The 23,796-nt window shown below is 42.5% G+C and overlaps 1 protein-coding gene across 4 annotated transcripts in view; it reads left to right on the top strand.

Annotated features, from left to right (window-relative positions):
- TOPAZ1 (testis and ovary specific TOPAZ 1) overlaps positions 1-23,796 on the top strand; it is a 170,277-nt gene that overhangs the window by 115,301 nt on the left and 31,180 nt on the right. For 2 of the 4 annotated variants that reach the window (XM_075827151.1, XM_075827152.1), the window contains 2 exons: positions 1,762-1,828; positions 23,202-23,376. In XM_075827151.1, the coding sequence (XP_075683266.1) occupies positions 1,762-1,828; positions 23,202-23,376 (242 nt within the window). Of the gene's footprint in view, positions 1-1,761; positions 1,829-23,201; positions 23,377-23,796 lie in introns of those variants that run through there. The other 2 variants (XM_075827153.1, XM_075827155.1) reach the window with 2 other exon arrangements.

The following is a 23,796-nucleotide window of genomic DNA, read 5'->3' on the forward strand; positions in this document are numbered from 1 at the left end:
CATGGCTGATTCATTCTTTTTTCTTTTCCCCACCCTAAGGGACTGCTTTAGGACGTCCTATGGTACTGTGTCCCCCAGTGAATACTTTAACGAGAAACAGGATTTTTGTACTTTGCAGTAAAATCCCTTTCTCGTTGAATTCACTGGGGGGATACAGGTCCCGCCCTATTTCTTTATTGTTACATTTTTGGGCTTCTTGAGGTTGCTTTTCTCATTGGAAACATATTCTGTAAAAACGTCTTCTATCCTACTGCTCTTGGTATAAACTTAGGAGCTGAGTGCTCAGCAGAGGGTATAGCCCACTGGGTGGACACAGACATTTTTTATTTATATTTATCTAGTGTCCGTCTCCTAGTGACAGCAGCCTATACCCATGGTATTGTGTCCCCCAGTAAATTCAACGAGAGAGGGATTTTACTGGTAAGTGCAGAAATCCTGTTTTGTCTTCTCCCACTGTTTCTCTACAAACTGATTTAGCCAGTATCTATGGAAAGAATATGGCCTGCCTGGGTGGAGTCAAGAATTTTCCTACCCAGTGTCCACCTCCTAGTGGCAAAGGCCTATAAACATGATGCTGTGACTCCCAGTGACTTCAAAGAGACATATTTTTTATTTATTTTTACGATAAGTACAACAATCCTATTTTTTTCAACGTTTCTTAAGCTGTAAACCACCCCACACTCATGCAGCCAGAAAACCTTGGATGGAGCTAACAAGACTCCGCATTCACTCTCGCAGCAGCACACGACCATAATTTTCATCTGTAATGAAATTGTGGACCCATTCATTTCTATTTCCGTCCTACATGTTAGCGTGGAGAGCCTGCTAAACTTGCTGCTTTGCCTATACAATGACTTGTGCAGCTTCCTGTTTGGCCGCTTCTTGATGCAGCGCCCGCTCCCACGCAATGAAAAGCTGCTGCCGTGGGGACAGTGCTTAAATCCGTTTTAATACTTTTATAAGACTCTGAATCATGTTTCATTGAAATGGTGAATCAATTGTAGTTGTTGGATCGCCCAGAACTCCGTTAAAAATATGCAAACTTTTATGCAACTAGGTACCTTTTTTTGACGGATACTTCAAACAGATGTTGAAATTATACCTTTTTAGAGTTTTTGACAGTATGAGTTCATTAGTTTCAAGTGTATACGGTCAAATTTTCAGACTTTGTGGTATGAACCTAACCTGGTTATTATTAAATTACAATTAATGTATTACATATCTTGTATGTCTAAATAAGGCCCTGTTTACATCACACTATGGGCTTCCGTGAACCTAGCCTAGTTATTACTGAATTACAATTAGTTTATTACATCTATTGTGTATCCATAAAAGGCCCTATTCATCTCACGCTATTTGACGTATACGCCAGAATAAGCTCCTGATGACGTGTACTCCAATGGAAGGCTGCGACGTGTCTCACTGTATAGGCATAAAGTGGGATATGCTGCCCATTGGTTCCCATTGTAAAAATATTATACAGAGGTAGATGGCTACTACGCTATTCCATACTTTTTTTTTTTTTCTTCGTATATTGCTTTATATTAAAGGACACTCTTTTGGGTGAAACCCTAAGGATATCCTTAGCGTGTATGCCGGGACCCTTTCCCAGTATAAATGCTAAGTAACATCACTAATGTGATGTGAATAGGGCATTACTTTTGAAACTGAGTTTGTGATCTAAAAAGCTAATATTTTGTGTTTTGGTGTTTGTTTGTTTTTGTTTTATCTGCCTATCTGTGAACTTTTGATTGGATCAAGTCTTGAGATGAAGCTTTTAAACGCCGTTTGTGCTTATGACTTGGATGCAGCAATGTCTGAAGTTGAGGTACATATGCGTATATTGTTAATTTTTTGTTTTACTTATGAACAGCAAAACATATTTTTCTATCAAACATTTATTTAACAGGTACAGTCACAATTTTGTGTTACGTCCCTTCTCTTATGCTGATTGTGAGTTACAACTTAGTCGAGAGCTTCTATCACAGTTCTGGTTGATTCAGCTTGTTGTTGGAAACAGTCGACAAGCATGTTTACACACATGTTTACACACAGTCCTAACAGCACAGGGAGAATTAGTTTTTCCAACATTACTGTACATGGCTTAAAGAGACTCTGTCACCACATAAGTGCCCTATCTCCTACATAAGGAGATGGGCGCTGTAATGTAGGTGACAGTAATGCTTTTTATTTAAAAAAAACGATCTTTTTTAACAAAGTTAGGAGCGATTTAAGTTTATGCTAATGAGCTTTCTTAATGCCCACGTGGGCGTACTTTTACTTTCGACCAAGTGGGCGTTGTACAGAGGAGTGCATGACGCTGACCAATCGGCATCATGCACTCCTCTCCATTCATTTACACTGCACTAGCGATATAGTTATATCACTATGTGCAGCCTCATACACAAACCCTAACATTACTAGTGTCCTGATAATGAATACACATGAAATCCAGCCTGGACGTCATGTGTACTCAGAATTCTGACACTTTTTTTGTGAGATTCCAGCAACGGATACGAAATCTCGCGAGATCTCGGAGCTAAACGAGATTTGGTTTCACTTGCCGGAATCTCACAAAAAAAGATTCAGAAGTGTCAGGATTCTGAGTACACATGACGTCCAGGCTGGATTTCATGTGTATTCATTATCAGGACACTAGTAATGTTAGGGCTTGTGTATGAGGCTGCACATAGCGATATATCTATATCGCTAGTGCCGTGTAAATGAATGGAGAGGAGTGCATGATGCTGATTGGTCACCGTCATGCACTCCTCTGTACAACACCCACTTGGTCGAAAGTAAAAGTACGCCCACTTGGGCATTAAGAAAGCTCATTAGCACAAACTTAAATCGCTCCTAACTTTGTGAAAAAATATAGTTTTTTTTAAATAAAAAGCATTACTGTCACCTACATTACAGCGCCCATCTCCTTATGTAGGAGATAGGGCACTTACAATGTGGTGACAGAGTCTCTTTAATGTAACAACTATATAAAAAAAAAATATATGCAAATCACCAGAGCAAGCTTTGTGCAGAAATTGAAAGCGATTCTTGACTCGAGTGCAGACTAAGGGCCCTTTTACACGGGGCAATTATCGGGCAATCAAGTGTTCACAGAACGCTCGGTACCGATCCTTGCCCTGTGTAAACAGGGCAAAGATCAGCCAATTCTCGAGCAAACGCTCGTTCATCGGCTTATTGTATCGTTTCGGCAGCCTAAAGAGGGAGACGTGCTGCCAAAGTGCTAGAAATTTATGGGAACGAGCGATCATAGTAACGAGCGCTCATCCCCATACATATAGCTTCTTGTGAAAGGAGCAAACAAGCGCCGATCAATGAGCTGTCAAAATGGGCCAGTGTAAAAGGATGTTTAAGTAGAGAATTGATCTGTATAAAAAGTTAAGTAGCTTGCTTGCTCTGAGGATTTATGTTCTAGAAAGTATTATCTTTACACCAGGCAATGTAAAGTAATCTGATGTGGGGAAAAGCTAAAAGGGGTGCCATTAACCTCTTGACGCACCATGACGTACCGTCACGTCAAGGTGCAGGGAGAGAAGTATGGAGCGCGCTCACAGGCTTAGCACGCTCCATACGCTGCGGGTGTAAGCTGTGTTTTACAGCTGACAACCGGGGCTAACGACCAGGAACCGCGATCGCCCTGTTCCTGGCCGTTTAACTCCGAAAATCATGGGGTCAATCGCGACCACAGCATCTGAGGCATTATAGAGAGGGGGCGCCCCCCTCCGACAGCTCTTCGATGGCCACATAACGCGATCGAGCATCGCAATGGTTGTCATGTCAGCCCAGGGGCATAATGAAGGCCCCCAGGACTGCCTTCACTCTAACAGAAGCCTATAAAAATGACTATACAATCGAACGATCGCTGGTTCAAGTCCCCTAGGGGAACTAATGAAATGTGTAAAAAAAAAAACAATAAACACCCCTTTTCCTGTAAACGAATGTAAAAAAAAAATAAACAAAACTGGTATCGCTGCGTCTGTAGAAGTCCGAACTATGACAATATAGCATTATTTAATTCGCACGGTGAATGCTGTAAAAAGACAAAAATATTAAAACCAGAATCGCTGTTTTTTTGGTTAACTTGACAATAAAAAAAAATTCATAAAAAGTGATCAAAAAGTCGTATGTACCAAAAAATGGTGGCAATAAAAACCACAGCACGTGCCGCAAAAAATAAGCTATCATACCGCTCAATCGACGAAAAAAATTAAAAAGTTATGGCTAACAGAATGTGCTGACACATTTATTATTTTTTTCTAAAAAATAGATTTTTCTTTGTAAAAGGAGTACAACATTAAGAAAACTATATAAATTTGATATTGCCGTAATCGTATTGACCAGCAGAATAAAGTTAATTTGATGTTTTTCACACACGGTGAAAGACGTAACCACCAAACCCAAAAGAAAATGGCGGAATCAGTATTTTCTAATTCCAGTTTTTCCCGTTTCCCAGTACATTATATGGTACTTTAAAGGGTGGCAGTAGAAACTATAACTCCTCCCGCAGAAAATAAGCCCTCGCACCACTCAATTGATGGAAAAATAAAAACGTTATGGCTCATAGAACGTGTGGTGTGAAAAATGAAAATCAAAAATGGCTTGGATTTCAAGGGGTTAAACTGCTTGTTTGGGATGTGCATGTTTTTGTTGTCTGTTGCCTGTAACAACCATCAGAATTATGAATGCAGCTCTGGACTAGAATACTGGCTTTAACTCCGTATCAATACAAGATAAGTAATGCAATGTATTTACAAAGCTACACAACATAATATATAGTATGTATATCTGTCTACTGTAGAATATCATTCGAAGGTGAACATACATGTTCCGATTACTAGGACAAAATGTCGAACCAAAAAATAGCATAAAAATGTAACCCTTTCTCTTCGCCAATCTGTATACATCGGTCATTGCCTTGTGTAGCCAGGGTGTATTTCTATAGTCCTAACTTTAATGGCAGATCGCACCTCTCTGAGGTGCAGTAAGCTGAGCTGATAAGCTTCCACACACAAAAATACGCTAAACACCACTGTTTCGTTCAGGGACCCGAATGCAAAAATCTTCTTTGCTGCATTCAGACCATTGCCATGGAAGTCTGTAACATCACGATGATGTCATGGGCCTTTAACTGACATGGAGGAGAAGAGCATGCTGCAAGGACATGATCTGTGTCCTCCCAGTATTTCTCTGTATACTGATCACTGCTAATAGTGATCTAATGCCCGGCAGGCACTAGATCACTAATCTATGTAATATACTTATCCACTTACAGAGGGATGCTGGGAGGTAACAGATCATCCCTTTACGTTTTTCTCAAACACCAGGACAATCGGTGTGAAATAAAGAAATCTGTAGAATCATATATATACACGTACGTACAGTGAAGGAAATAAGTATTTGATCCCTTGCTGATTTTGTAAGTTTGCCCACTGTCAAAGACATGAACAGTCTAGAATTTTTAGGCTAGGTTAATTTTACCAGTGAGAGATTATATAAAGAAACAAAACAGAAAATCACATTGTCAAAATTATATATATTTATTTGCATTGTGCACAGAGAAATAAGTATTTGATCCCTTTGGCAAACAAGACTTAATACTTGGTGGCAAAACCCTTGTTGGCAAGCACAGCAGTCAGACGTTTTTTGTAGTTGATGATGAGGTTTGCACACATGTTAGATGGAATTTTGGCCCACTCCTCTTTGCAGATCTGTAAATCATTAAGATTTCGAGGCTGTCTCTTGGCAACTCGGATCTTCAGCTCCCTCCATAAGTTTTCGATGGGATTAAGGTCTGTAGACTGGGGGGCGTGGCTTAGCTATGGAGCCGTGAGCACGCGTTCTGGGGGAGCACCGCACCAGCAGCTGAATACCAGCCATTTATCCCAGGTAAACCCGGCAGGCGATGCCAGGAAAACGTAGGGGAACCTGCCCTGGAACTTCCCGGTTCTTACCTCGCTCCTCTGGCCGCTGTAAAAGCATGGAGCGCTTCCTCTCCTCCTCACATTCGGCCTCGGACCCGCGAGCAGCAATGGCGGACGCATTGCCTACACATCCGGCCACAGACACTTCGGCTCCCTCTCCTCCTGCTCCCCTGTTGAAGTCAGCTCATGCGGTCACGACTGCCTACACCGTGCCTCCCTGCTGCAGCACCCAGGATGCGGTAAGCTCTGTTTCTCCCCTCAACATGTCCTCAGTGGGAGATTTGCCCGCCATTATACCACACACGTATGCCCCTGAAGTTCAGGCTGGGCCATCTGGCTTACATGCTGACCTACAACTACTGAGGGAGATGATACAAGCCCTCCCCACCCGGCAGGACCTTGACACTCTGGTGACCAAGGTTGAGCAGGCACATCAGCAAGATATAGCTGACCTGCGTCAGGACGTGGTCAGAATAGACTCTAGGGCTCTTACATCTGAAAATACTGTGTCAGCCATTGACTCCAGAGTAACTGCTTTGGAAAGAGTTGCCACGGACACTAGAACACATTTACAATCCTTGGCGCTTCAGTTGGATGATCAGGAGAACAGAGGACGCAGAAACCATGTGCGTCTGAAGGGCCTTCCAGACCTCGGCCCACGAGACGAGTTGGCGACTACAGTTTCTATTATATTCAACAAGCTCACTAATCGACCGCCAGAAGCGACTTTCCTCCTGGACCGTATTCACAGAGTTTCGTGCCCTGGCCCGCTCGATCTGTCTTCTCCTCGTGACGTACTATGTCGCCTACACTATTATACCGACAAAGATGCAATTATTCGGGGTGCTTGGTCACCTGGCCCGGTCTCGGTTGAAGGAAGTACGGTTACTATATACCCTGATGTCTCCCCACGGACACTCTATATGAGACGGCTTCTACACCCTCTGCTTGAAAAGATCAAGTCTGTAGGCGCCACTTATAGATGTGGACACCCGTTCCATGTTGTAGTCAAGAACAACTCTGGCTCCTACCTCCTGCGCCACTCCTCGGATCTTGAGGTACTATTTCGTTTTCTTCAGATCGAGCCTTTCCCAGTTCCGGACTGGCTAGCCCTGGACAGAATTGAACAACCTCAACGTCGTCGCCCCAACAGACCTAGCCAGCCCATCCGAAGCAGATCCATCCCGGGAGCACCATATCTTCCGTTGATCGACCTCTCCCGCCGGGTCGCCTGCAGCATTGTCGTTCAAGGGACTCAAGGTTGCCAAATGTTATTTTTTCCATTTACTGCTTTGCTATGCACCTAACAAGGTTCTCTTGCAACCAAGTGTTTTGCCCAGCTTTTTCATAAGATACCCAGGTTTCTTGTATAAATATAGTTGCTGCTACAAGTATCTACCTAACCCTCAGGAGATGCGGGCTGTTTATACCGTATTAGTTTAAGTGTTAATTCTAGACCGACATAAAATTGGTTAGTGCCCGAAGATGATTATAGGGCGTGTTACCATTTGCAGCTCATGAGGCACTTAGCCTATTGTTACCTCCCTCATTCCCTCCCTCTTGATGTTTCAATATACTGGACAGCTGACTGCGACGTGGTTTAGGGGGAGTCTCATATGATTTTTCTAGGCTGTTTCTCTTGTATTTATTTATTTTTTTTAAATGCGGCATCTGCCGGGTATACACCTGTTACATGCCAATTTATTTATTTTTTTTAAATCCTCTTAACAGCTACTAGGACAGTTTTATGTCTGATATGCGGTTGTAGCAGCCTTTAACACTTATCCAGAAGGGTACTGCAACTCTATAGGTTGTTCATAAGAGGTCATGGTTATTAGCACAGGATTTCTATTAACCCGCCTTGGGCTATTAGAAAATGAGAGATGCACGTCTGTTCTATAATATGTATGTGCCTCCGTCGCCTCCCCCTAGGTAGGCGACGGAATAAACGGTTTACTGATTGATTATGCTTGCAGTCCGGGGCTCACCCCCCCCCCCCTGGTTTTCCAAGTCCCCACAAATCTAACAACCTTCCTTTAAAGATTTTTGTACCTTCTAGGAGTCGGCCTTTGGGCCTCTTTCTTGTGTACCGTCTCAATCTCTTTCTTTCTTTCTTTCTTTTCTTTATCTGTCCCCCTTTTCGTCCCTCCCTTCGCCTTCCTCTTCCTCTCCCCCTTCATTGCACCCTAGGGCAGACATGACGCAACACACACAAACAGACCTGATAATAGGCTCATTGAATGTCAAGGGGTTACACAGCCCTGGAAAACGATCCAGACTTTTCAATTTGCTGAAAGGCAAACATATACAGGTGGCGTTCCTTCAAGAGACGCACCTATGCCAGCAAAAACCTTTCAAACTCTCGAACGCATGGTTCCCCAATGCATACCATATTTTTTCTCCTGACACGAAATCCAGGGGGACAAGTATTTTGATCTCCAGATCTCTCCCTTGGGAATTCAAGGGGTCTCGCAGTGATGGATTGGGACGGATGCTCTTGATCAAAGGAGTTATTGACTCTCAAGTATATACCTTTGCCTCATTTTATCTACCCAACTCCGGTCAAGGTACAGCCCTTGTTGGCTTTCTGAACGCTCTGGAGGAGTTTGGGGAGGGTACCATTGTCCTGGGAGGGGACTTCAATGTAGCGCTAGATCCCACTCTAGACACTTCTGTAGGTTCTTCAGCATTCTCAAGGGCACAGCTGCGCCGCATTATGAAATCATTTCACGAACACCAATTAGTGGACACGTGGCGGCTCCTACACCCAGCAGATAGGGACTTTTCTTTTTTTTTTCTCCGCAGTACACTACAAATACTCCAGAATTGATCTTTTCTTCGTCAAGCATCACTCGCTACACTCTGTACGCTTTGCCGACATGGACTCGATTTCCTTCTCAGATCGCGCTCTAGTCACCTTGACCCTCTCGCTACATTCCCCTCTATACCGACATTCTCAGTGGAAATTAAACCCAACGCTTCTTTCGGATTCAGTTGTTATTGCAGATATTCAGCGCAATATGACTGACTATTTCGCAACTAATGTCACTGAGACCACCAATCCTCGCATTATTTAGGAGGCTCATAAATGCGTGATCAGGGGTATATTTATCAAACATGGAGCCCGCCTGAAGAAGGAACGGGCGTTGGCCACGGTCCGCTTGCTGTCCGAGATTGAGATCCTTGAGATCTCACACAAACGTTCCCATGACCCGGAATGTAGGATTGCCCTCCTCCGCAAAAGAGAGGAACTGCGTACCTTATTGATGTCCTGAGCCAAGGCCACGCTTTCTAAATGTAAACGGCACTATTATGAATACGGCAACAAAAGTAGTAGGTCTCTGGCTAGAGCCTTGCGTATTCAACAAACCCAGAACTACATACCCTCTATAGTATCCCCTTTACAAACACGGCTTCGTTTTCCGTTGGATATTGTCTCTGCATTCCGGGATTTCTACGCTGCTCTGTATAATACGGACTCTACTAATCCGTCCGTGGCATCCTGTGAATTCAGGTCTAATATCTCTACTTACATCGCAGATTCTGGTCTACCCGCCCTATCGGAAGATAATATCACTAGCCTGGAAGAACCACTTACTACGCAAGAACTCTCATACGCTTTAAAACATTCCCGAATAGGCAAGGCACCTGGCCCAGATGGATTTACAATCCAATATTATAAAAAGTTTCTGACGGCTCTGGGGCCGCATTTCCTAGCCTCCTTCAATTCCTACTCTGCCTTCTCCCCCATCCCTCCCGATTCCCTTAGGGCTCATATTGCGGTGATCCCCAAGCCTGGGAAAGATCCTACGCAATGTGCTAGCTACAGACCAATATCCCTCCTCAATACGGATATCAAACTGTTTGCCAAGATTTTGGCGGATCGTCTTTCACCACTGATTGGAGGAGTTGTGCATACAGACCAGGCAGGGTTCATGGTAGGTAGAGAGTCACGTGACAATACAACTAGAGCCATCAATCTTATCCACAAGGCCAAAATCTCCAAGGTTTCCCTTATGCTCTTATCTACGGACGCGGAAAAAGCGTTTGATAGTCAACTGGACCTTTATGGAAGAAACCCTTTCACGTCTTGGCCTTGGATCCCATATGAGGGGCTGGATAATGTCCCTGTACTCATGCCCATCTGCTTCTCTCAGAGGAATTTTCCATACACAATGGCACCAGACAGGGCTGTCCCCTCTCATCCTTGATCTTTGTACTGACACTAGAGCCCTTTTTAGCCATATACGGGTGAACCCGGATGTGAAGGGGCTAGAAAATAATACCTCAGCTAACAAGGTGGCTGCTTATGCGGACGATCTGCTTTTTTTTCTGACCAATCCAACCGTCTCCCCTCCTAATCTCATGCGGGAATTCCAACGCTTTTCAAGTTTATCTAATTTTAAAATTTTTCTAAGTCCGAAGCCCTGAATGGTTCTCTCCCAACCCATCTTACCGCGGCCCTGAAACAATCTTTCAGTTTTAAATGGACTCCGACAGCTCTGAAATATCTCGGGATTCGCTTATCAGCAGATCTGAGAGATCTTTCAACTGAACTTTCCTCCACTCCTTGCTGAACTTAAGGCAGACTGCGCCAGATGGTCCAAAGGCACCTTTACATGGATGGGTCGATGTACCATCTTCAAAATGAATGCACTTCCCAGGCTACTATATCTATTTCAGACCCTTCCCATAGCTATCCCACCACAGTTCTTTAAAGCGGTCAATTCTCTTCAGATTGCGTTTGTTTGGAATGGTAAGACTCCGCGACTCTCCCGCACACTATTGTGTCGATCCAGGGCATCGGGAGGGCTTGCACTCCCTGACGTCCGCACCTACTAGATTGCATCTCATCTTGCTCGGGTAGTTGATTGGTGCAGACATGCGACATTTAAGTCTTAGGTGATTCTGGAGCAGAGTTTCTACTCTATTCCACTATCGGTTCTCCCTTGGCTACACCGTAGCCAACTCAGACATCTCCACCATCACCCTACTATAGGCCCAACACTAGTATGCTGCTCTCTCCCTTCGGTAAGGACGTCTTGCTTGCCACTCCCTTCCTTAATGTTTCTGATACTGGGCAATCCATCCTTTTCAATTAGCATTACGGACCCAATTTTCCGTTCATGGCAGATCTCGGGATGGTTTCGTGCAGATCGGTTCTTGATAGACGGTGAATGGCTCTCTGTTGTGGATCTGGCCCATATTCCTGATCTTCCTCCGTTGGGACACTGGCGCTCTCTGCAACTACGACACTTTCTAGCCTCTATTTCAGCTCCTACGTCCTACCAAGTGGTCAAGACCCCACTAGAGACCCTCTGTACAGGCTCTGATTTGGCTAGACATACATTGTCCGTAATCTATAAAATCCTTATGGATCCACAAGATAGGCCCTCCCCTGCATACATTTCAAAATGGGAAGAGGATCTGGAGATATCCTTCTCTCCCACACAAGAGCAGCGTATACTCCTTATGGCTCAAAAAACTTCCATTTGCTCAAGATACCAAGAGGCAAGTTTCAAACTACTCTCTCGCTGGTATAGGACCCCAGCCCGCCTACATAGCATCTTCCCCACAGCGTCCCCTATGTGTTGGAGATGTGGGCAAGACATTGGTACCCTCCTTCACACCTTCTGGTCATGTCCCCTCCTTACCCTATTCTGGGGAGGCATAAAACGGGTGATAATTGAAGTCACAGATACAAGTATAACTTTGGATGCGGCCCTCTTCCTTCATCACTGCAACATCCCAGCAAACAAATATAAGCTCTCGCTGCTCCACTTTCTAGTGATGGCAGCACGTCATTGCATCCCACTACGTTGGAAGGATCCATCTCCCCCCACGCTATCCCTCTGGGTTTCACAGGTTAACGACATCATGCATATGGAGGACTTGACATCCGTTATTCACGACTCAAGCTCCAGGTTTTGTCAAACTTGGTCTCAGTGGATAGTTTTTCAGGATTCGGACTCCTATAAAGATATCATACGAGAGCCACATTCCATTAGTCAGTCTGAATAACACCTCAGCCTCTGGGTTGCTGTGGAGGGTCCCCTCCTTCTCCTTCCCGCTTTCACTTTCTTTCTTCATTCTCTAGCTTGAGATCTCAATGTTATACATTGTTATAATGTATAACAATGTATTTATGCTGTTTATGCTTTTTGTACATTTGCTGTCGGAGTATGTACTCTAAATGTGCATTGCCTTGTTTTATGTACCCTTTATGTTACAAAATGGACCTCCTGGGTCAACAAGATAAAGAATTTTAAAAAAAAAGTCTGGAGACTGGCTAGGCCACTCCATGACCTTAATGTGCTTCTTTTTGAGCCACTCCTTTGTTGCCTTGGCTGTATGTTTCGGGTCATTGTCGTGCTGGAAGACCCAGCCACGAGCCATTTTTAATGTTCTGGTGGAGGGAAGGAGGTTGTCACTCAGGATTTGACGGTACATGGCTCCATCCATTCTCCCATTGATGCGGTGAAGTAGTCCTGTGCCCTTAGCAGAGAGACACCCCCAAAACATAATGTTTCCACCTCTATGCTTGACAGTGGGGACGGTGTTCTTTGGGTCATAGGCAGCATTTCTCTTCCTCCAAACACGGCGAGTTGAGTTAATGCCAAAGAGCTCAATTTTAGTCTCATCTGACCACAGCACCCTCTCCCAATCACTCTCAGAATCATCCAGATGTTCATTTGCAAACTTCAGACGGGCCTGTACATGTGCCTTCTTGAGCAGGGGGACCTTGCGGGCACTGCAGGATATTAATCCATTACGGCGTAATGTGTTACCAATGGTTTTCTTGGTGACTGTGGTCCCAGCTGCCTTGAGATCATTAACAAGTTCCCCCCGTGTAGTTTTCGGCTGAGCTCTCACCTTCCTCCGCATCAAGGATACCCCACGAGGTGAGATTTTGCATGGAGCCCCAGATCGATGTCGATTGACAGTCATTTTGTATGTCTTCCATTTTCTTACTATTGCACCAACAGTTGTCTCCTTCTCACCCAGCGTCTTACTTATGGTTTTGCAGCCCATTCCAGCCTTGTGCAGTTCTATGATCTTGTCCCTGACATCCTTAGAAAGCTCTTTGGTCTTGCCCATGTTGTAGAGGTTAGAGTCAGACTGATTAATTGAGTCTGTGGACAGGAGTCTTTTATACAGGTGACCATGTAAGACAGCTGTCTTTAATGCAGGCACCAAGTTGATTTGGAGCGTATAACTGGTCTGGAGGAGGCTGAACTCTTAATGGTTGGTAGGGGATCAAATACTTATTTCTCTGTGCACAATGCAAACAAATATATATATAATTTTGACTATGTGATTTTCTGTTTTTTCTCTCGCTAGTAAAATTAACCTAGCCTAAAAATTCTAGACTGTTCATGTCTTTGACAGTGGGCAAACTTACAAAATTATCAAGGGATCAAATACTTATTTCCTTCACTGTGTGTGTGTGTGTGTGTGTGTGTGTGTGTGTGTATTTTATAAAATCCACAATTCACACAAATAATTATCACAGTTTCGTCTGCTATATCTGCTACACCGAAAATAGAATTGCACACAGGTACTTTGAACCCATTTGCAGATTCCCACACACCAGCTAATGGAGGAGGACAAGCTAGAATAAATATGGAGATCTTCGTTGCTATACCGTCTGAGAACAATGTATGTTGGGCAAAGTACACATATTTGATATAGCCAATTTTATATTGTGCTATACAGTTCGTGGTTAAAGTAATTACATAAAATTATAAAAAGGAATTTTTTTTTTTACCCTATATAAAAATGAAGATACTTTGTTTTGGTACCACATTAACCCCTTCCCGCACCTTGCCGTTAATGCACATCAATGTGTGCAGTTCGTTCGCGCACCTTGACGTGCAGTAACGTCTGCACTTTATAAGTTAACCGTGGCGCAACACCGCAGCGGCGGTTAACTTTACAGTCTGTCTGCCCTGATGTCCAGGCAGACTACAAGGGACCAATGAAAGCAGTCCCTTGCTGCAGATCGCTCTGATTGGTTAGTCTGTTCACACTTTCCAATCAGAGCTGCTTAGCTTAGAAGAACGACGTCACAGGCTCTTATTTCCTGTTGGAGTCAAGAAGTTAAGGAGATCGGAGCCTGTGGACGTCGAGCGAAGTAGTAGTGACCACAAAGTTTTTTTTTTAAAAACACCCGTTGGCCCCTTCATCACAGCCTTTAACTGTGATTACCCCTTCCTCTCCCAGTCTATAAGGGAGCTTTTTTCTGTTCTTATTTTTATTTAAATTTTTTTAAAATCATAAAACTCAAAAAAAAAAAAAAAGTTTAGTGACTGTTAGTCAGCGTCAATTTAGTCAGTGTAAGACCGTCTGTTAGTCAGCGTCGGACCGTCTGTTGGTGTCAGACCGTCTGTTTGTCAATCAGCGTCAGTTAGTCATCATCTTTTTGTCAGTGTAGTTTAGTCACCGTAAGCCAGTTTTAGTGTCAGAAAATAAAAAAAAATTGCGTACGTTAGTGTTAGATCAGTGCATCAGTCAATCAGCGTCAGTTAGCATTAGTCAGTGTGTGATTGTCAGTCAGCGTCAGTTAGACGTCGTCTTTTTGTCAGTGTTAGTCAGCGTAAATTTAGCCAGTCAGCGTCAGTTAGTCAGTCTTTTTGTCAGTGTTAGGCCTTATATACACGAGCGTGTGCGTTTTGCGCACGCAAAAAACGCGGCGTTTTGCGTGCGCTAAAGGCACTGAACAGCTGCGTGTGTCATCAGTGTATGATGCGCGGATGCGAGATTTTCTCGCAGCCGCCATCATTTTGACACTCCGTTTGGATGTTTGTAAACAAAAGCACGTGGTGCTTTTCTGTTTACATTCAGAGTTTGACAGCTGTTGTGCGAACCACGCAGAAATATAGAACATGTCGTCAGTTTTACGCAGCGGACTCACGCTGCGCAAAACTCACGGACTGTCTGCACTGCCCCATAGCCTAATATAGGTGCGTACGACACGCGTGAAAAGCATGCGCGTATATTACGCTCGTGTAAATGATGCCTTACTGAGAGTTTGTGTCATAAAATAAAAAAAGATATTGGTGTTAGTATTTAGTGTTTTATGTAAAAATAATAAAAATGGCCCGCAAAACCTTTACTGCAGAGGAGGTGTATGAGATGCACGCATCGGACACAGATACTGCGAGTGATGCTGGGTCCACTTTTGTTCTGTCAGTGCTACACCTGCACCTGAACCCAATTGGTTAATTGGTTGCCCCCAACCTCCTACACCCCCAAGTACCGGACTTTACTGCTGCTGCAGGGGTCCAAGTTCAGACAGCAGGGCTGTCCGAAATTGAATTTTTCAAGCTCTTTTTTTTCGGACAGTCTTGTGGACAAAATTGTTGAGCAAACAAACCTTTGCACTCAACAATTTATTGCTGTCAACCCGAAATTTTTTATGCCAGGCCATACAGGTGGCATCCCACCGACAAAGCAGAAATGCTGCAGACTGGGGATTGGTCCTAAATATGGGCCTAATGAAGAAGCCATCGGTGAAGGCCTATTGGTCCACGGATATTTTGCACCACTGCCCCTTATACTGCACCACAATGCCCAGGGCTCGTTTTGAGGCAATCCAAAAATTCTTAATTTCAATGATAATTCGCAGTGCGCCCCGCCGAGAATGACCCAAATTTCGATCGACTCTATAAAATTAGACCCCTTATTTCCCATTTGGCCCAAACATTTGCATCGTCCTATACCCCAGGAAGAGAAATTGCCATTGAAGTGTCCCTGGTTCATTTCAAGGGAAGGGTGAAGTTCAGGCAGTATTTCACCAACAAACGTGCCAGGTATGGCATCAAGATCTATAAGTTGTCTGAGTCGGGCTACACACATACTTTTAGAATATATGCGGGAAGGGACAGTCAGATTGAGCCCCCAAACTGTCCACCTGTCCTGACCACAACTGGGAAGATTGTCTGGGACCTCCTGCACCCACTGTTTAATCAGGGGTACCACTTGTATATAGACAACTGGTACACAAGTGTACCCCTGTTCAAATGCCTGGTGGAGCAAAAAACAGTGGCGTGTGGGACGGTCCGCAAAAGCCAGAGACCGCTCCTAAAAATCCTTCTCAGTCAACCCCTGCAGCGTGGGGAGAGCAGGGCGCTCCATAGTGAAGGGGTCCTTTTTTTAAAATTCAGAGACCAGAAGGATGTCCTAATGCTGACATCCATTTGTGACGCCACCTGCTCCCTTGTCCCTGTGTGTGGTGCAACACCCACCACCACGTCACGGCCTGTCTGCATCCAGGCCTATAACAAATACATGGGGGGTGTGGACCTTTCTGACCAGATGCTCAAGCCGTACAATGCCATGCGGAAATCAAAAATTTGGTACAAAAAAATTGGCGGTGTACTTTGTCCAAATGGCATTGTACAACTCCTTTATAAATATACAGGAGCACTGGTCAGGAGGGGACATACCTGGAGTACCAGGAGAAGGTAATCAAATCCCTTCTCTTTGGGAATGTGGCAGAGGTAAGGGAAAGTTCTACCTCTGCAAGTAGTGATGTCCCCAGGATAGTTCCAGGGCAGCACTTTCCTGGTGAAGTGCTGTCCACAGAAGAAAAAAAAAATTCCCCCCGGAAAAGGTGTCGTGTCTGTGCCAAAAGAGACAAAAGAAGAGACCCGACATACCAGTGTAACACCTGTCCCACCCACCCTGGACTATGTATAAAGGAGAGCTTCCAAATATATAACACCTCTCTGGAGTTCTAAATTTAATTTGTATCTGCCCCTTTCAATTATAATTATCGTCCTTTCATTTACAATTACAGTGCCTTACCATACCCATTTCACCATTTAAAAATTGAACATCCCCTCCATAACAAAACTAAAAAATACCCATTATACCCCTAGATGAATACCTAGTATTTGTAACACCGTGTAGTATCTGCACAATTTTTTTAGGCCTATGCAAACATGACGTGCCCAAAAATCATCCAAGTTAAATAAGGCCTCAAAATCCTTGTGGTGTTCCAATACTTTCTGGCCCTGCCATATGTCCAGCATCAGCAGCTAGGGCCAAGTTGGGGGTATTTCTAAACTCGAAATAGCCTGATAAATATTGAGGCTCTGTGTCTGAAAAATCTTTCCTATAAATGAAGCATTTGTGAAAAAAAATTTATTAATTTTGTTCACCCCAGATTTCCACAAGACTGCAAAAAAACTGTGCGGTCAAAAAAGTGATGGCACCCCTAGATAAATTCCTTGAGGGGTGTAGTATTCGAAATGGGGTCATTTCTGGGTGTTTCCATCATTATGAGGGCTCAGAGTCTCTTCAAAGATCAAATGGGGCCGTTGAACCAATCATGCAAAACTTGGGCCCTGAAAATGGCTGCTCCTTCAATTCCAGGCACTGCCATGTGCCCACACAACATATTTGGACCACTTTGGGGGTATCTCTGAACTCGGTACAAATGAGCCAATAAATGTTAAGGTGCTTTTCTTCACTTGCATGCTCTGAACAATCTGTCCTATAAATGAAACATTGGTGAAAAAATTGAAAATAGTTTTTTTTCACGCCAGATTTCAACAAGATTCTGCAAAAAAAAAGTGTGGTCAAAAATGTGATCGCACACCGAGAAAAGTTCTTAGAGGGGTGTAGTTATCAAAATGGGGCCATTTCTGGGGGTTTCCCATCATTATGGGGGCTCAGTCTCATGCAAAACTTGAGTCCTGAAAACCTAAGGCTTCTCCTTCACTTCCATGCACTGCCATGTGTCCACACAACATATTTGGACCACTTTGGGGGTATCTCTGAACTCGGTACAAATGGGCCAATAAATGTTAAGGTGCTTTTCTTCACTTGCATGCTCTGTGTCTGAAAAATCTGTCCTATGAATGAAGCAGTTGTGAAAAAATGTTAAATGTTCTTTTTCACGCCAGATATCCACAAGATTCTGCAAAAAATTATGGGGTTAAAAATTGATCACACCCTTAGAGAAAATTCCTTGAGGGGTCCAGTTTCCAAAATGGGGTCACTTTTGGGGGGGGTTTCCACTGTTTTGGTCCCTCCAGGGCATTGCAAACGCGACTTGGCACTGAAAACTATTCCAGCAAAATCCGTGCTCCAAAATCCAAATGACGCTCCTTCTCTTCTGAGCCCTGCTGTGGATCCAAACGGCAGTGTAATACCACATATGTGGTATTGCCGTAATCGGGAGAAATTGCTTTACAAATGTAGTGGTGCTTTTTCTCCTTTATTCCTTGTAAAAATTTAAAATTTCTCTGTTTTTTCAGAAAAAAAGTAGATTTTCATCTTCACACACAAATTCAAATAATTTTCGCAAAACAACTGTGGGGTCAAAATGCTAACTATACAGCTAGAAAGATTCCTTGAGGGGTGCAGTTTCCAAAATGGGGTCACTTTTTCTCTGTTTTTACTGTATCGGCAGCACAAGAACTCTTCAAACCTGACATGGTGCCTAAAATTTATTCTAAAACAAGGAGGCCCCAAAATCCCTTGAGTGTTCCTTTGCTTCTGAGGCCTGTGCTTCAGTCCGTTAGCACACTACGGCCACATGTGGTATATTTCTAAAAAGTGCAGAATCTGGGCAATAAATATTCAGTTGCATTTCTTGGAAAAAACCTTCTGTGTTACAAAAAAATGGATTACATATGAATTTTGGCAAAAATAAATAAATTTGTACATTTCACCTGTAGTTTGCTTTAATTCCTCTGAAATTCCTAAAGGGTTAAAACACTTTTTGAATACTCTGAGGGGTGCAGTTTTCAAAATGGGTTGATTTATGCAGACTTTCTAATATATAAGACCCCCAAACTAACTTCAGATCTGACCTGGTCCTTGAAAAAATAACCTTTTGAAATTTTCTTGAAAATATGAGAAATTGCTGCTAAAGTTCTAAGCCTTGTAACGTCCTAGAAAAATAAAAGAATGTTCCGAAAACGATGCAAATTATAAAGTAGACATATGGGAAATATAAACTAGTAAGTTTTTTGTGTGGTAATACTATCTGTCTTCCAAGCAGATAGATTTAAATTTAAAAAAATAGTAATTTTTTCAAATTTTCTCTAACTGTTGATGTTTTTCACAAATAAATATTGAATTTATCGACCAAATTTTTTCACTAACATAAAGTACAATATGTCACGAGAAAACAATCTCCAATTCGCTTGGATAGGTAAAAGCATTTCAGAGTTATTACCACATTAAGTGACACATGTCAGATTTGAAAAATCGGCTTCGTCCTGAAGGCCAAAACAGGCTCAGTCCTGAAGGGGTTAACCCCTTAAGGACACGGCCAATTTTGGCCTTGAGGACAGAACAATTTTTTTACATTTCCCTCTTTGCATCCCAACGCTCATAACTCTTTTTTATTTTTTGTACGACGTAGTTGTATGAGACTTTGTTTTTTGCGGGACGAGTTGTACTTTATGTAGGTACCATTTTTTGGTACAAATACATTATCGTTTAATCTCTATAAATTTTTATTTTGGCGAAAATGCAGAAAAAAAGCAGTTCCGCAGCAGTTTTAATAATTTTATTTTTTTTACACCATACACCGATCATCATAAATAATGTTATACATTTGTTGTACAGGTTGTTACGGTCGTGGCGATACCAAATATGTCTATTATTTCATGTTTTGGGACTTGTATTTTAAAAAGTTTATTATAAAAAAAAAAAATGTTTGTGTATTTTTTTACTATTTATCATAATTTTTTTTTACATTTAACTGTGTACTGATTGTACACAGGCAGTTGTTAGGGCATACCGGAGTATGCCCTAACAGGAAATATGTTCAGACAGCCCTGGGGTCCTTCAATGGACCCTGGGCTGTCTGGCCATACAAGTTGTGGGCTTTGATCGCGTCAGTTATCTTCTGTGACACGATCAAAGTGAAGCCCCCCCCCTCCTTGAACGCCGCGATCAGCTTTCATCGTGGCATTCAAAGGGTTAACAGCGGAGAGAAGAGGTTTCTCTTCTCTCCGCTGTTAGAGCGGAGGCCGTGGCTGTGTATTACAGCCGTTGCCCCGCTCTCGATCGAGCGCACAGACTGCTGTCACACAGGACGAGAATGCTCGTCCTAATGCGCGAAGTACTCGCCGCTCAGGACGAGCATTCTCGTCCTGTGTCAGCAACCAGTTAAAGCCCCACCTGTGTCACAAAAAATTGCTTTACAAATTTTGATTTTTTTCCTTTAGTCTCTGTGGAAATGAAAAAAAATTTGCTAAACCTACATTTTCTTTGAAAAAAATTTAGATTTTAATTTTTACAGCCTACTTGTGGGGTCAAAATGCTCACTATACCCCTAGATGATTTCCTTGAGGTGTAGTTTCCCAAATGGGGTCACATTTTGTGGATTTCCACTGTTTTGGCACCGCAAGAGTCGTTCACACCTGACATGGTGCCTAAAATATATTCTCATAAAAAGAAGGCCCCAAGATCCTCTAGTGATCCTTTGCTTCTGAGCTCGGGGCTTGCATTTTTCTGGTAAAACTTTGTGTTACAAAAAAAAATGGATTAAAAATGAATTTCTACCAAAAAAAAAAAAGAAATTTGGAAATGTCACCTCTACTTTGCAATAATTCCTGTGAAACATCTAAAGGGTTAAGAAACTTTCTAAATGCTGTTTTGAATACTTTGAGGGGTGACTTTTTTTAAAGTGGGATGACTTATTTGTGTTTCTAATATATAAGGCCCTCAGCCACTTCACAACTGAACTTGCCCCTGTAAAAATAGCCTTTTGAAATTTTCTTGAAAATGAAAGAAATTGCTGCTAAAGTTCTAAGCCTTGTAACGTCCTAGAAAAATAAAAGTTCAAAAAACGATGCCAATCTAAAGTAGACATATGGGTGATATTAATTGGCAACAATTTTGGGTGGTATTACCATTTGTCTTACAAGCAGATACATTTAAATTTGGAAAAATACAAAATGTATCGAAAAATTGCTCAGAAGGGTGGGAGCGGCATTTTGCTTTTGGAGTGTAGATTTTGCTGCATTGGTTTCTGGGTGCTATGAAGCATTTGCAAAGCCCCTGTGGGAACAAAACAGTGGAAACCCCCCAGAAGTGACCCCATTTTGGAAACTACACCCATCAAGGCATTTATTAAAGAGAACCTTTCACCTGCCAATACATGTGCAGCTGAGTTCAGCATGTAATCGGCAGGGCTGGACAAACCCTGGGGCATGTTAAAAAATAAAAATTCTACCCTCTTCCGTTATTTAGATATCAGTGCCATTATATTTGGCGCCTGATATTTAAATAACCCACGGAACTGTGAATGGGGCATGTAATGGCAAGGGGTCGTTACTATGGTTATGACACTGTACAATCAGCTACGGACAGTGTTACACCAAGAGCTGGAGAGAGGAGAGCGTTTGCTGGCGCACGCTCTCTTCAGCTGTCGGCAGACAAGGACAAGACTGATCTCTCACGAGAGATCACACAGTCTTGTACTTGTCTGCCGAACTGGCAAGGGGTGTGTAATGGCAAGGGGTTATCACTGCTGCGGACAGTGCAAGAGCTGGAGAGAGGAGAGCGCACACGCTCTCACTCTTCAGCTCTCGGCAGACAAGGACAAGACTGATCTCTTGCGAGAGATCAGTCTTGTCCTGGTCTGCCGACAGCTGAAGAGTGAGAGCGTGCATACGTGCACACGCTCTCCTCTCTCCAGCTCTTGCTTTAACACTGATAATTTGCCTCTTAAAACAGAAGAAATGTTCCCCTCGGGCCTCACAGTTGCAGATATTTTGTCTTTCCTGGCTTATTGTGGTCTTAACTAATTTTATTTTTTGATAGATGTAGTGGTATGAGGACTGGTTTTTTTTACGGAATGAGCTGTACTTTTTATTCGTACCATTTTGGGGTACATGGGACTTTTTGATCATTTCTTATCCTATTTTTTGCGAAGCCAGGTGATCAAAAAACGCAAATCTGGCATTACTTTTTAGTTTTTTTATACAGCATTCGCCATGTGTTATAAACTACATGTTACCTTAATTCTGCGGGTAAGTCAGATTCCGCTGATACCAAATTTATAGCACTTTTTTTTAATGTTTTACAACTTTTTGCACAATAAAATTACTTTTGTAATTCGCCAAGTTGTGAGAACCATAACGTTTTAATTTTTTAGTCGACACAGCTGTATGAGGGCTTGTTTTTTGCGAGACGAGCTATAGTTTTTAGATGTACCATTTTTGGATACATGCAACTTTTTGATCACTTTTTATTCCAATATTTGTAGGGCAAAGTGACCAACAAACAGAAATCCTGGTATAGTTTTTACGTGGTTTTTTTTAAGCCGTTCACCACCTGTAATAAATAACATAATATTTTTATAGTTCAGGTCATTACAGTCGCGTCGATACCAAATATGTATGGTTTATTTTTTTCAATGATAAAGGACTTGATAAGTGAAAAGGGTTATTGTGTTTTATTTTATCACTTGAAACTTTTATCATGTTTTTTTAAAACTTTTTTTTTTACACTATCCTATATTTTTCTTTTTTTTTTTTCAGTCCCACTAGGGGACTTGAAGGTGCAACTGTCTGATTTTTTTTCTAATTGCACTACCTGTGTAGTTCAATGTATTAGATATGTCAGTCATTCACTCACAGCAAGCCGAGTAGGCTTCGCCTCCCGGCGGGGCCTTGTCGGCTTCCATACAGCTGACTTCCTCGACGGCTGACGGCTCAGCTCCTGAGCCGGCACCATCTTGCTGTCGGCTACGGAAGCCTTTCAGGGGCCTACCTCCGGGTGGGGCCTGAACGGCTTCCATGCTGAGAAGACAGGGAGGCCAGTATTAGTCCTCCGGTTGCCATTGCAGCCACCAGAACCCCCGCCAATTTCATCGCTGTTAAGGGGTTAATGGCGGGGATCGAAATATTTAATAAATTCTAAATAAATAGGGTAACCCATCTAGGTACCAAAGATTACTGTAGCACACACAGAACTTGAGTGCCTAACTGGTATACGATTGATGAGTAGTTGCTGTGGGTCCAACTGCTGGAATGCACAAATTTGGACTGTATCAAGTCTGCAATAAAGTGGTTGAGCTTAAATGTTGATGGAATATTGCTAGGACATTCCATCATTGTGTGATTTGGTGCAAGGAGCCAAGCTACAAGAGTAGTGCTGCGTCTGGGAAAAAATATCACACATTGATAGCATATTGTATGGAGCAGAAGACATATCAAGATTTATACAGAGAATTATATAGCTATGGTTGTTTGAAATTGTATGGTCACTTACATTTTATCTTTCCAGCATTGTAAAGTCAACAGTGACTGGATGAAACTAGGAACTTTGTATCTTACTGTCTGTACAGGATGTGAAAACCTAACTAATCTTAAGAACTTCTCAAGATGCATAGCTGAAGCACTTATGAAAGATTCAATCAATGAAAGGCCAGAAATTCCATATTGTGAATTTGCAGATACTAGTAAGTATACATCAAATATTCTGAACTAATTATTAAGGATTCTGATCATTTAATGTTTCACTCTCATTGACTACAAACAAATATCTTGTAAGATTTATTTAAGATTTATTACCACTATAGAAAAAAAAAAAAGGACACCGATTTCATGATCTGAAGTGCCCACTTGTTTTGTATATGGTTGTGATTTTAGAAGAGACTTGAGCGTCATTGCAGGGAATCTAATCTGATAATATACATTAAAGGTGATAACAAAACATAAAGAAGATAAATAAAAATTAAACATTTAGTACATTGTGCAGGATTTTAAATACAAGCCAGTCATGTAAAGTAGTAAACACCTTTAAATGGAACCGGTCATGTTTGATCTTGCTGTCCAATCGGCAGGAAATCGGTTATAAAGCAGGATTGTCTGAGTAGATT

The sequence above is a fragment of the Rhinoderma darwinii genome, chromosome 5 (assembly GCF_050947455.1).
Source record: "Rhinoderma darwinii isolate aRhiDar2 chromosome 5, aRhiDar2.hap1, whole genome shotgun sequence".
In the NCBI taxonomy this organism is placed as follows: Eukaryota; Metazoa; Chordata; class Amphibia; order Anura; family Rhinodermatidae; genus Rhinoderma; species Rhinoderma darwinii.